Below are 13485 nucleotides of genomic sequence, written 5' to 3'. Positions count from 1 at the left end.
CCGTCCCAGGTGACCGTCCCCCACACTCGGCGTCTCCCGGGGCCACAGTCCCACCTGCAGGGCCACCCGCCTTTCCTTGGCCGGGAGCCCCTCCCACCCTCCCCGCAGCCACCTGGGACTGTGCAGAGGGTGGGCTGGGCCAGGCGGGGACTGTCCTGTTGTGGTCGCACACACGGCACTGTCTGCAGTGGGGCCGCCTCGAGGGGGCAGCGACTGCCGGGGGTCACCCCGCTCGGCCCCGCAGCTGCCCCACCTCCCCTTCCCGACAGTCCCCAGAGTGAGGCCAGCTCCTGCCCCCACCCACCTCGGTGACTCTGAAGACGCACCCAAGACCGCCCTCCCTCCCACCCGAGGTATCCGCGGTGCCTCCCCTGTGGCCCCCTGAGCCTCTGCCTGTTTTCGGTGCGTTGGGCCCCTTGCCCCACTCCAGGGCCCGTGGAGAGCATCACATCCCCCTCTCCCCACCGGCCAGCCAGTCCCGCAAGGCCACACTCCTCAGACAGGACAGTGGGGCCAGCAGGGTCTCAGTCAGCTCCGTGACATCAGGAAGGTGCCGAGGCCCCATGACCCCATGTGTGCAGCCAGTCTCAGGCAGCCGAGTGCAAAGCCCACCCCAGGCTGCTGCCCCACCCATTGGCACCTCTCCCCCTTGGGGGCCGCTCATCGCAGGGAAACCCAAGCTCAGCCGACCCTCTTCCAGGGAAGGACGGGCTGGCCCTGTGGCAAGGGGACACAGCAGCCAGAACGCCCATCTGGTGACTCGAGCCCTGTCCTGGCACGTCCCGCTGCAGGGCTGTGCTGAGCGGCTGCTGACACCTGTGTTTAGGGTGGGGGTCCCTGGGACTGGGCTCTCGCCCCTGCACGCTGCATCATCCCTGATGGAGCAGTCCCCGGGCAGGTTTCCTGGTGCAGATGGTCCTGCCCCTGGGGGCCCGGGCTGCCTGCAAGGGGTCCCCAGAGCCCCAGGTGGCCTCCTGGTGTCACCGCCGTGGGGGGCAGCTCCACCTGCTTCTGGGCAGATGCTGCGGGTCAGCGAGGACAGGGGCAGGGGGCCACCTGTGGAAGGGCTGACTCTGGGCCTGGGGACACCAGACACCCACCGGCAGCAGCAAGGAGGACACGTGAGGACTGTGGGGCCACCACGCCAGCTCCAAGCCTGCCTTCTGACTGCGGGCGCCATCCCACCTTCTGGAAAAAGCATGCACCGTGGACCTGCCTCTGACAAAAGACCGAAAAGAAAGCCGGTCCCCAGCGTCATCTCACCGACCAGCTTGTACCTGCCTGGGTGGGGGCTGCTCCTTCCAGGACCCTTGTGTGCCTGTGGGTGGGGCCTCGAAGGCCACAAAGGCTCAGCCTCTGCGTTGAGCCCAAAGGCACGGGAGATGGCCGAACCCTGCCCACTTCCTAGATGAAGACACCAACTCGGGGACCTGCCCCAAGCCCCCGCTGCTGAGAAGCTGCGCCAGCCGGGCCCTCACTGTCCCACACCCCTCCATAGCACCTCCTCGGCTGCACACCTGGAACGCCTGGGGCGGCTGACCCAAGAGCACAGATGCCCCCTGAGGAGGGACAAAGCTGGCCTCCAGCCCAGGGCCCCTCATGGCCACTTTCCTGACTTCGGGGGGACAGTCGGCGCAGTCACAATGAGGCTGAAAGGTGACATGTGCCCATGGCCTCCCCGTGGCCGGAGCTGCCCATGCCTGGGCTCCGGTGGCTGCTGTGAGGTGCCAGGGCAGCCCCAGCAGACAGCCCCAGGAGCCCAAGTGAGGCCACTGCCCACAAGGTACAAAGCATCAAACAGGAAGCTCGGATGGTGGCCGTGGGTGACGAGGAGGAGGGTGAGGCAGAGGCTTTGAGTCCACCTCACCCTGGGCCCAGGCCAAGGCCGGGTGATGGAGGGAGAGAGCTCAGGGCTCACCTCCCGGCCCCTGCCCTCCCTGGTGCAGGTGCGGCCCACGCAGTCTCCTCTCGGCCTGGGCCTCGGCCGGCCTCTCCCAGTGAGAGTCCCCAGGTGGAAGAGGAGGCCGCACGGTGTACTGGGGCCATTAAAACAGAGCACTACCCACCAGGCTTTGAGGATAGTGGGCGAGCGTCTTGCAGTCGGGGGCCAGAGCCCAGAATCCAGGGCCGCAGGGCTGTACCCCCCCCCACCCCCCCTGTCCACCCCCCACCACAGGCTCTGGGGGGCTCCTTCCCACCTCTTCCAGTGTCAGGGCCCCGGCTCCTGGGCCTGTGGCTGCATCCTCAGCCTCTGTCCCCAAGGCCATGCGGCCTCCCCTAGGGTCCCTGTGCACCTCAGCAGGTCCCCGGCTGGGTCGGGTCAGGGCCTCCGCTAGAACACCCACAGCTTCATTTGGTGACATCTGCAAAGACCCCGTCTCCAAACGGGGCCATGTTCACAGGGGCCAGGGGCTCGGGCTCGGATGTACCTTTCTTGGGGGTACAGTTGGCCCCACCACAGAGGCCATCAGGAAATGTGAATGTTCGAGGGGACTTTGCCACAGGACGCTGTCCGTGAGCGCAGCCCCTGCGCCGTGGTGCCCGCCCGGAGACAGGGAGGGGAGCCGGGGGAGTCGCCTCTCTTTCCGGCAAGTTTGGTGAGAGGCTGGAGATGCTGCCAGGAAGGCACCTTCTCAGAGGCAAGGGCTGTGCAGCTCTGGTGGTTTCATCGCTGCTGCCTCTTAGGGTTTCTGGGGGGGCACAGGAGCCCCTGCCTGCCCCAGAAGTTCACCTTGAGGGGACCCACTGCCCTGACCCGGGCGGCCCAGGGACGGTCCTGCTGACAGGCCCCCAGCAAGCCAGGAGGGCGGGAAGACATTTTTAGCCATAAGACCCCCTGCTGGCCACTGTGCGCTGGGCCCTGAAGGGATCCCACCTCCTCCTGAGTCAGCCTTCGGAAAGCCTGCCCAGGCCTGGCCACACGTTACGGGCAGCGCGGGGACCCGCAGGCTCAGCCTGGGTGCTGTGTGTTCAGGCCGCGGCTTTCAGGCTCCTCGGACCGAAGTTGTGGCGGGGCGAGCCTGGCCAATGCCTTCTCCCTCCTGCAGGTGCTTCTCGAACTGTCAGCCCAGGGAGCGGCCACTGGCCAGCCTCCAGGACAGGGCCGCGCCTCTTCATCCTTGTGTCCCTCGTGCTGGCACGAGACAAGCACAGTACACAGAGCGAATGTGGGATGAACCAGGGGACACGGTTCTCAAGATGGCGAGGGCAGGACCGTAAGACGGGAAGTTCCCTCCCCACAACAGACAGCTTCACCCATGGCCCTCTGTGCTCACCACAGCCTTGCCGGGCAAGGTCAGCTCCACTGTACGAAGGCCAGATGCTCCACGAAGGAGCATGGCAGAGGGTGTGGGCACCGAGCTGGGGACAGACTCACTCCCAGCTCCCCGTCCACCATGCTGCTGCAGGCCCCACAAACCCTGCTCCCCCAGCAGCCCCAAGCTGCCCACACTGGTTGGACCTCTGGGTTATAGTTAGCAGCCCCTGCGGCTTCATCTGCACACAGCACGCGCACCACACGCCCAGAAGCAAAGCAGCAGTAGCGAGGATGGAAGGACACGGAGCAGAGGAGTGGGGACGGTCCTTGCCTGGGCCATGCGTGTCTGAACAGGGCAAATGCTAAGGCTCTCCTTGGGACCACCCTGAACACAGCCCCATGAGTCACAGCAGAAATGCTTCTGTGCAGCCCCCCAGGGACAACTCTGAGAAGCGGGGGCCAGCAGCCCCCCTGGGCCGCCCGAGGGTGCAGGAGGCGGGTGGGTTTGCACTTAGCCACTTGGTGCCGGCGTTCCTTTTTGTTCTCTTGTTGGAAATACACACATTCATATTTACACACACACACACAAAGTCTACACATTTAACACCAGTCTCTTGCACCCTCTGTGATCCGGCTTTGTCTTCCTGATAGTTCTTTCATTAATTAGGTAAAATAAAACTTTGATGAGTTGTTACTCTAAAAAGAAATTCAGGAGGTTGAAAACCATATTCTTTCATACAGCCTTTCTCTAACTTCCCAGGATAAAAGAAGAGAAGCTTTTTGACATCGGCTGGGATGAGAGTCTGGTCGCTCGAGGTGAGACCACCGAGCCAACCCAGCGTCCCCACAGGCTCCCAGCTCCAGACGAAGTCAGGGAATGTTCTAGAAGACACAGAGCCATCGTGATGGGGTTGGAATAACCAGGCCAGTGTCTGAGCCCTTGCCCAGGCCTCGTGCCTTCCAGCAGGGGTGAGGCCGTGGCTCTCTCCGACCAGCCCAGCTCCCAGGCCACCTGGACCCAGAAGGGAGTGGGAGACCTGCACCGAAGCCCCCCGGGGCTGTGGGAAAGCCTCTCCCCAGTCGCGCTTCAGCAAGCCATGCTGCTCCCTGCGCCCCACCGTCCCTGCCCCAGAGATGCTGGGATCTAAGGCCATGTTGCTGGGAGACCCACAGATTCTTGTAGGTGTGGCAGAGCACCCCTAAATAAAGGGGGCATCTGGCTGGGACTAAGGAGATAATCAGGCAGGGGCTTGGCTCATGGCCTCCCAGTGGGTAGGTGGGGGGAGGGCCGGCGTGGGTGGAGGGTGGCCCAGGTATTTGCAGGTGTTACCTGGGTCTTGTGAGGGGAGGAGAAGAGAGTCAACAGAAAGCTCTTGGGCCGGGACAGGTGGACAAGGTGGAGAGAAAGAGCGTGTACTCTGAAGCCCGCACGCATGGCTGCGGGCAGAAAAGATACCCTCTCCCCTGCGTGCATCTGCCCGCCCTGCCATCCCCCATCGGGCAGCAGGTGGCCCAGGCCCAAGCCTTAGTCTTCCCACCTGCAAAATGGGGTGGTGACCCAGCCGCTCCCTCCCCGCTGTCTCTCCAGCCGCCTCGACAGACTCCCCAGCATCTCCCCCCAGCCCCCAGCTGGCTCAGAGCGCCCAGGCTGTCATGTGGCCTGCGGAGCCTTGGCGGCTCCACCAACTGTGGACACACCCGGTGGCTCTCAGGGTCCTGCCCACCCTCTGCCCGCCCCCGAGGGTTTGAGACCTCAGCTGAGAAAGGACCAGACACCTGGCTACCCTCCTCCCAGAAGAGAGGGCGGGGATGGCTTCTGGGGCTGCAGAGGTCTGCTGCAGAGTTGCAAATGCTTCCATCTTTCCTTAAACTTCCCTTAATCCCATCCGACCGCCCTGGAATTCCAGAACTCCCGCTGTGCGCCCTTTGGACCAATTGAAGGTGCTTTCTGGAGGCCTCCGCGGCAAACTCCTAAAGCATTGTCCGCAGGGATAAGAGCCCCCTGGGGTCCTCAACCCCACCCCCGCCCCCCAGGAAAGGGCCCTCTCCCAGACGCCGGTGTGTGGCCTGTCCCAGGCGCTGACGCGGGGTCACCACTGAGGCAGCCCATCAGTCCCACCGACCTGGGTCGCAGAAGGCTGTAACTGGCGGGAGCAGGGCTAGTCGGGCGCAGAGTCAGGGGCCCGGGGCTCCGCGGTGGCTCCCGTCGCTGTGTGGGCGGACACGGCTCGGGCCCCTCGACGGAAAAAGGGCCGCCCTCTGGACGCCGGCGAGCCGGGCCGGGGCCCGGGGCCAGCGGGGGGGGCCTGGGGGGCACCGGCGGCCACGCGGTCCCCGCGCACCTGGCCTGGGCGTGGCTCAAAGGGCCCCGCCCCCCCCGAGCGCGCCGGGCCCTGGTTGGCGGAGGTGGTGCGCTATGCTAATGAGCCTGACCCCCCCGCACCTGACCCCGGCCGGGCTCGGGCCAGCCGGCGCCGGACAGACAGACTGACGGACGGACAGCGGGGACCCACGGCCTCGCTGAGGGAGGGGAGGATGCCACGCTCCTTCCTGGTGAAAACGCACTCCAGCCACAGGGTCCCCAACTACGGGCAGCTGGAGACGCAGAGAGGTAGGGCCCCGGGCCCCACAGCCCCCCAGACCCCTCCCCCCAGCCCCCGCCAAGCCCTCCCCGGACTCGGAGCCCTGCGGGGGGAGTGGGAGACCCGGAGAGACGGGGAACGCCTGTGTCCGGTCCCGGGTGGGAGGGAAAGGAATTGCTTTGCCTGTGCAGCAGGTGCCGGGGTGTCCTTCCTGGGAGACCCCAGAGCTGGGGGCAGCTTCCCCACTTCGGTGGTCTCAGCCACATGGGCAGAGCCATGGGGGGTTCCCTCCCCACTCAGAGAAGCTTGGGAAAGGACCCAAACCTGGGCTATGGACATCCCCCTGTGAACTGGGTGCCCCCACTACTACATTCCCAGCTGGGGGGATCCCAGGGTCATCCTCCTGCTGCACCAGGCTTGGAGGGGTCCTGGGAGTGGTGGGAGCGGGGCCGGGCGATCTGCGCTCTGCTGCTGGGGGGCTCCCCAGAGCACCCTGGTTTGGTGTGGTGAGCATGGGAGATGGGCAGACTCCATGGGCTCCCTCGTGGGAAGGGCCTGTCCTCATGCGGCTGGGCCCCCTCTCCAGGGGCTCTCCCCTCCGAGCCCCTCACGTGGGGAGGCCTGGCCCCGCCAGGCTGGGCAGAGGGGCTGGCAGCAGCCGACTTCATCTCCCCGGCATTGGAGAGGGGGAGGCAGGCCCTCTGTGACGTGCCTGTCCGTGCCGTTCCTGCTCCCTGCTGGGCACGGGGACACACGGTGGCCTGTGGCAGTCAGGCAATGCTCTCTCGTGCCTCCCTGCAGGGCACGGAGGGTTCAGGGCCAGCTTGCTGGGACGAGGACGTGCCCGGTGGCTCAAGGAAGGGGAGGGAGGAAGATACTGGAAGGCAGTGGTCACCCCCCTCCCCAGGCTCCGTGGAAACCCCTGGGCCCCTCTTTGGGCCCCCCACTATTGAAGCCACTGGGGACACCGCCCAGGCCCTGCAGGTTTGGAAATCAACCTAAGGGGCCATGAGCAGCAGTTCTGCTGTGTGAACTGGAGAACAGAAACCGGGCCAGCGCCTCGCGCCCAGTAAAGGAAACTGGCTTCCGTCGTTTGCAGATGGGAGGGAAGTTGAATTCTCAGGGGTCAGGGTTTGGAAGCTTAAAAGCCGTTGTTTAGGGTGCAGCCGTCCCAGGCACCATCTGGGTGGGGGGCTGTGCCAGGACAGTGCTGGCCAGCGGTGGGGGCCCTCCCAGCGCTCTGCTCTCCCCCCACCGCCTGCAGCCCCAGCCACCACTTCCCCAGGCCCAGTGTCCGAGGTGACCATCTCTCAAGCCAGACGGCACTTGAAAATCTCTTCCGCGGGAGCCGCAGGATGAATTTAAAAAGTGACGAGAAGCTAGAGGTGCCTGCAGGCACGGCTGCGTCCCCGCTGGGGAAGCTCGGGGCTGGGGTAGCTCGGGGCTGGGGTAGCTCAGGGCTGGGGTGCCGGCAGCGAGCGTCTGAGGCCGGAAGGACTTGCTTCCAGACAATGCGATGATGTCTGTCATCTGGAAAGGCCTGGAAGGTTCTGTGCTGGGGATTCCTGGGCCTCAGCACCCTTGGGCTTTGTCTCTCAGCCCATCACTGCCCGCCCTTCTGGGGGATGGAAAGCTAAGTTGCAGGTTTTAAATTGGGAGAATTGGGGTGGCAAGAGGTCAGGTCAGAAGGTAGTGGGGGGCGTGGGGGGACTATCCCGGGCGGCTTGGCCTCAGGCCCGCCTGGGCGTCCAGCTCCCATGCCCTTCCCCTCTGTCCCTCTGCCGAGGTCTGAATGTTGGTTGGGTGACACACCCTGCCTGGGCTGGGGGGGCTTTGGGGGCGCCCCACCTCAGAAGAAGCTTGAGGAAAAGGCTTCTTTGCACTGGTGGATCCCAGGTGAAATTTCCCAGGCCCTGACGAGGCGGGTGGTGAGTCAGCAAAACGCTGGGTCAGAGGGAGCGGGGGACTGAGGGAAGACACGTCACAAAAGCACCAGGGAGGTCGGCCCAGGGATGCAAACCCAGGGAGAAGGGAAACACGGGAGGTGAGGTGAGCAGAGGAAGGCCGGCTGGGTCCGTAAACGGTTTGGATCTGACCGCTTGGGCCGGTGCCCAGCAGGTGGGGCCGGGCCTCCTGGACAGAGGAGGGACATGAGGTCCGTCCGGCCACACTCTTGTTCTGGCTGGTTGGTGGCCCTGCACTGGCTTCCTCTACCCAGCCCTCCCTGGGGCGTGCAGGACAGCTGGACAAGGCACTTTGCGAGCTGGGCCTCCAGGGTCAGCTTTCCAAGGCCACTTTTACCCTTTGTAGCATAATGCGCCTCTGCTTCCCGTGTGTGGCAGGGCTCCATGGCAGGTTCCAGAGCCCGCAGAGGCCCATGGCCTGTCACTCACAAGGTGCTGCCTGCGGGGCTGGCTTCGTTCACCCAGTGCCGTAGCAGGGATCAGTGCTTTGTTCTTTTTCATGGCTGAGTAATATTCCACACCACAGACAGAACCTATTGTCCTTATCCGTTTGTCCATCAGTGACCAGCCTTTGCCTGCCATGAATAACACCATGAAGAACATCTCTGTGGGGATGTATGTTTTCGTGTCTCTTTGGTAGATGCACAGGCGTGGATTGCTGACTCCTACCGTAATTCTATCTATAACATTTTGAGGGATTTCCAGCCTGTTTCCCTGAGAGCTGCACCGTTTTATGTTGCCTCCAGCAGTGTATGAGGTTCCAAGTTCTCTGCCCCCCAACACTCATCACCGTCTGTCTTTTGGGCGACAGCTATCATGGTGAGTGGGAGGCAGTATCTTGTGGTTTTAATTTGCATTTCCCTGACGGCCAACAAGGTTGAGCATCTTTTCACCTGCCTTTTGGCCATTTGTGTATCTCTTTGGGAGAAATGTTCAAATCTTTTGCCTGTTTTAAAATCGCATTATTGGTTTGTTGTTGATTTGCAGGGACTCTTTATATATTCTGGACACTGGTCTTTTATCAGATGTTTGATTTGCAAATATCTTCCCCCGTTCTTGGTGGCTTTTCTTTCCCCACAGACGTGTTCTGATCTGAAAGCCTTGGCACAGGGGTAGAAACAGGGCTGGAGATTTATGTCAACACACAAGGATAAGAGGGTTGGGGACCGTTTGGAGACTTGGGCTTTGGGGAAATCCAGAATCTAACTCTTCCCCTCAAGACATTGTGTTCACTTTGGGGCTGCCCGTGCCCTGATGTGGACGAGCTCCCCAGCAACATGGAGGGAGCCCTGGGTGGAGAGACCCCGGGAGGCAGGCAGAACCCCGAGCCCCGGACCACCGAACTGGATGCCAAGGCTCACGGGAGGGAACTTCGTGTTCTGGGGCCCCAGGGAGCCGGCGAGGGGCCTGCCCTGCTCTTATGGAGGGGCTGGGATTCGACCCCCGACACAGCAGTCACCTCGATCCCTAGGCTCTGTGGGGCTGCAGCCCCCGGGCCCACTTGCAGCCTTACCCGGCGCCCTCTCCCCTCCGTCCTTCCAGGAGGCAGTGGCTCCTGCGCTGCGTGTGACCGGCTGCTGCTGCCCTTCCAGCGCCCCGACACGGCAGCCCCTGCTGCGCCCCAGGACGGCGACCCAATCGTCCCCTGCCTCCCCCTGCCCTGCAACGATGAAGGCTGGGGGGTGCCTGGCCCGGCCCCCCTAGAGCCCAACCCGGTGCCGCACAGCAGCCAGGTCCCAGGGGCGCCTCCCGGAGGCAGCGTGCGCCCCCTCCAGCGGCCCCCACGGTGGCTGCTGCCTCCGACCCGGGCCCCAGGGGCAGACGAGGCTCCAGGCCAGCAGCTCGGGGGCGAGGACGGGGGACAGGCCCCAGGGGGCTTCCACAGCCTCGACGGCCCCGGGGCCTCCCCCGCGGCCCCCCGCGCCTTCCCCTGCAGGCTCTGCGAGAAGGCGCCCACCAGCCTGGGTGCCCTCAAGCTGCACGTCCGCACCCACACGCTGCCCTGTGTCTGTGCCGTGTGTGGCAAGGCCTTCTCCAGGCCCTGGCTGCTGCAGGGCCACGTCCGCACCCACACAGGTGAGCACGGGGCCGCGGGCAGGGCGGAGGGCCTCGGGGAAGAGCGAGGGGTGCTGAGGGCTGTGGACATCTGCTTCCTCACCCCACCCCACCCCACGGCCAGCTTCTGGGACAGCCAAGGTGGGAGGGAGTGAGAAGGGGCTGGGGGGGTCTACACTGGCCGGGCTGAGGGGCTGGGGCAGCACGGGCCTTGGAAAGTGGGTGAGAGGGTGGCTAACTGCCCAAGGAGGAGAGGGGGCTGGAGAGGTGGGAGACAGAGGAAAGAGCACGTATCTGAGCTGGAAGGGGCTGAGGGCTCAGCCTGCTCCCTCAGGACTGGGGAGGTTTTGCCCACGGAGCAGGGAATGGCCACCCCACACACGGCAGCTGCGGCTGCTCAGTCCCCACAGCTGGCGCCCGGGGCCAGGACACACTCCTGGTCGCAGACCAAGCAGTTGTCCAAAGTGGGGCCCCCGGCCCCGCATCCTGGCCCTGCAACCGGCGTCTTCCGAGTCCCACCTGGGCGGACACCATTTTCCAGTATCTCGTCTGCAAGGGGTGTCCCCCGTGTCCAATTTCCTTTCCCAGAGAACCCCAAAGTCCCCAGCCCAGCTCTAGCATGCCGGGGGCGAAGGGCTCTCGGGCTGGGGGCTGTGCAGCGTGGGGGTCTCTTGGAGGTGCCCGGGCAGCAGCGAGCCCTGGCGTCCACCAGTGGGAACGCGGGCGATCTGTGTCCCCTCGGGGTCTGCCGCGAGTCCACCCCGCAGTGGAAAGCGTCTCTCCAATGCTTGATGGGGTTTGTTCTGGGACCAAAGTCCCTGTACAAGGAGCTCCGCTCCCGTCCCCTTGGCCCCAATTGAAGGTTTGCAGGGCACCACCGAGCCCCTAAGGCAGCGTGTTCTCCCTAGTACCCCCTTCATGCTCTGCTGCAGCCCCCACCCCACGTGAGCGGCAGAGGGCCGACGAGAGGATGGCAGAAGCTGGGGGCCCTTGGGTCTAGCCACCTGCCCGTCTCCAGCAGCCGGGGTGTCTGCAGGGTGGGCACCGGGCCCCCTCCTCACTGCCTCTCCGGGAGGTGAAGGTGAAGATAAATGGGATGAAAGTATCTGCAAGGGACTTGGAGGGACGTTTGGGGGATCTGCTGGTGGGCACGTTCGGGGCGCAGCCCCCTCACCAGGCCTCCCCCGCAGGTGAGAAGCCCTACGCCTGCCCCCACTGCGGCAGGGCCTTCGCCGACCGCTCCAACCTGCGGGCACACCTGCAGACGCACGCCAACACCAAGAGGTTCCCGTGCACCGGCTGCGCCAAGACCTTCTCCCGCGGGTCTCTCCTGGCACGGCACGTGGAGTCGGGCTGCCTGGCGCCCGGGAGCCGGCGGTCAGCTCCATGAGGGCCTGTGGGGCCAGGGGCTGCCTCCCCGCCTGCCGACTCACCAGCTTCTTGGACGGTTTCAGCCCTGGCTAAGCAGGTTGGGGAGCCCAGCCTCGGGGGGCAGCCTGGCAGGGCGCAGCCGTGAGCAGGACAGAGCGGCTGTGCAGTCAGCCTCCGTGCTGGGCTCGAGGCCAGGCTGGGCCGCTTTGCACCGTGCACACTCCAGCAGACATGCGAGCACCAGGGGGTGCAGATTTGGGGACCCCTCCCCCTGATTTGTGCCTTTGGGGTAGAACCTGCTTGGAGCCCCCAGGAGCTGCATGTCCCTCCGAGGTGGCAGTGGCTTCTGGCGGGGAATAAAGTCTCTTTGCTCCCGCCTGTTGTTCCCTGGAGCCCCTCGTCTTGCAGACCTTGGGGTCTGCACAGGAGGCTGAACTCTGAAATCGCCCCAGAGGCAACGGCCCCCCCGTGGTAACTTGGGGCCCCTGGCCTCAGAGAGGGGCTGCCAGGGCCAGAGGGGGTCCCTGCAAGGGTGAACAGGGGTGAGGCCGGGAACGGGACAGGTGAGGAGGATGAAAGGACAGCAGAGCAGGGAGCGGGCAGGCAGGGCTCGGGCTCCCGGGCTACAAACTTTGGGGACCCCAGAGGACGGGTGACTGGCCGGCATCACTGCCTCCCAGGCTCTACTGTGGACAGAGGCGTCGGCCTCCCGGGACGCTGGCTTCGCAGCTGCCCCTCGCCTGCGGGCTGAGCTGCTCTGTCTTTCCCACCCGCCCTTTCCCGGAGCACGTGGGTCCAGGCCCAGCCCCAGGCTCCCAGGTGTCCCGGCCCCCTCAGGTACCGAGAAAGAAGACCCCACACCAGGGCTCACCCGGCCAGTTGCCCCCTGGGCTGGCCCTGCCCCTCGCCTGCGCCATCGCCCCCACCCCATCCCGGAGGGTGGACCTGGGACGAGGAGGGCTGAGGTCTCGACACCTCTGCTGATGGGGGCTTCGAGGGGCCACCTGGCCCTCTCCGCGGGAGGCCTGGCCCTGGCCGAGGGACGTGCGTCCGGCCCCTCCGTCCTGGCCCTGAACACGGCTGCATGCAGGTGCCCCTCACCCCGGGCTGCCCAGCACCTGCTGAGCCCCTTTCTGTGTTAGAGAACGTTCAGGAAAGTTCCCTCGGACCAGCCCAGGACAAAAGTCCCTTCTCCAGCCGCTCAGGCAGCTTCGGTCCAAACTGCAGGCAGAGACAGCCCTGACCAGGCCGGACCCCGCTGTGGGCTCAGCCGGGCTGCAGAGCGTCAGGGGATGGAGGGGGCCTGGGGACTGGCGTGACAACGGCCGTGTGAGGGCCTCGGACTCGTCCCTTGGGCCAAGGAGGACCTCGGTGGAGTGGACAAGCCCAGAGACCTCCTCCAGCTCCGGCCCACACCTGACCCCCGTCCCAGCTGGTGGGAAGAAGGAAGTCACACTGGTGTCCCCAAGGCCCAGCCCAGACCACAGCCTTTGCACCCCGGGGCCGGGATGTGCTCCAGGGGGGCTGTCCCAGGCCCACAGCCTTGTTCTCTCTCCACTCAGTCTGCAGAGCTGGGGCATCGAGCCCGCGGGGCACATGGGACACCCCTGTACCGACGGGGTCTCCTGGAGGTGCCTCCCTCGGAGGTTTCTTCACCCCCTCCCCACTCTGCCGTCACTGTCAGGACAGAGGTGGGGGTCCGGGTTTGGGAGCCCCGAGGGAGTGAAGCCGGGGCCCAGCCCTCCCCCACTCTCAGGAGCCGCCCACTGTGGCGAGGGACCCCCTCCCTGAGTCCCGGGCGTCTCCGGGCGGGCATTGTTGGTTTTTAGCAGCGGCAGGTTTTTAGCAGCGGCAGGTGCCTGTGGGAAGCTATGTTGTAAATTGTGGGCTATTTCTGGGCCCTGATATCTAAACGAGGCTATTGCACCTGCTGGGCACGAAGGAAAGGAATCTCACAGGCCTAAAATAAGGCCGAACGCTTTCCCTTCTGTAGCAGCCCACGGAAAATGCTCTTATATTTATCTCTGGGCTGGCGGAGGGCCCAGAGGCAGCGGCACTGGCCCGAGCGGGCCGGGCACGAATGGGGCCCTGTCCACGGAGCGCGGCCTGGGGCCCCGCGGCGACCGCTCAGCCTTTCCTGGTGAGTTTGCCTGACGACCAGCGCTCACCTGGGAGGCTCGTGTAAGATCTGAACTTCTGGAGACCAACAGGGGAGTGTGAGAACCTGCGGATTACAGTAGCCCAGTGACTGTGGACG

The 13485-nt window shown here is 64.9% G+C and overlaps 1 protein-coding gene across 5 annotated transcripts; it reads left to right on the top strand.

Moving 5' to 3' along the window:
• The first annotated feature begins 5459 nt into the window (after positions 1-5459).
• On the top strand, positions 5460-11742 carry SNAI3 (snail family transcriptional repressor 3). 5 transcript variants are annotated; one of them, XM_037815777.1, is made up of 4 exons: positions 5460-5867; positions 8508-8621; positions 9345-9878; positions 11048-11742. In XM_037815777.1, exons 1-4 carry the CDS (start codon positions 5792-5794, stop codon positions 11245-11247), a joined length of 924 nt encoding a protein of 307 aa, XP_037671705.1. In that variant the 5' UTR covers positions 5460-5791; the 3' UTR covers positions 11248-11742. The 5 variants fall into 5 exon arrangements, with proteins under 5 accessions (XP_037671705.1, XP_037671701.1, XP_037671703.1 ...); XM_037815775.1 differs by having other exon boundaries at positions 5738-5867; positions 8549-8621; XM_037815776.1 differs by having other exon boundaries at positions 5756-5867; positions 8552-8621.
• Positions 11743-13485: the final 1743 nt, after the last annotated feature.

This window comes from Choloepus didactylus, chromosome 22 (genome assembly GCF_015220235.1).
Source record: "Choloepus didactylus isolate mChoDid1 chromosome 22, mChoDid1.pri, whole genome shotgun sequence".
NCBI classification, from domain to species: domain Eukaryota; kingdom Metazoa; phylum Chordata; class Mammalia; order Pilosa; family Megalonychidae; genus Choloepus; species Choloepus didactylus.
This window is presented reverse-complemented; position numbering and strand designations above follow the sequence as displayed.

What these genes read in the sequence shown, in the direction of transcription:
- SNAI3 (XM_037815777.1), top strand. Translation starts at nt 5,792, where the DNA reads ATGCCACGCTCCTTCCTGGTGAAAACGCACTCCAGCCACAGGGTCCCC. An exon ending in TTTGGGCGACAGCTATCATG is followed by an intron (nt 8,622 to 9,344) that starts GTGAGTGGGAGG and finishes CCGTCCTTCCAG; the next exon opens with GAGGCAGTGGCTCCTGCGCT. An exon ending in CCACGTCCGCACCCACACAG is followed by an intron (nt 9,879 to 11,047) that starts GTGAGCACGGGG and finishes CCTCCCCCGCAG; the next exon opens with GTGAGAAGCCCTACGCCTGC.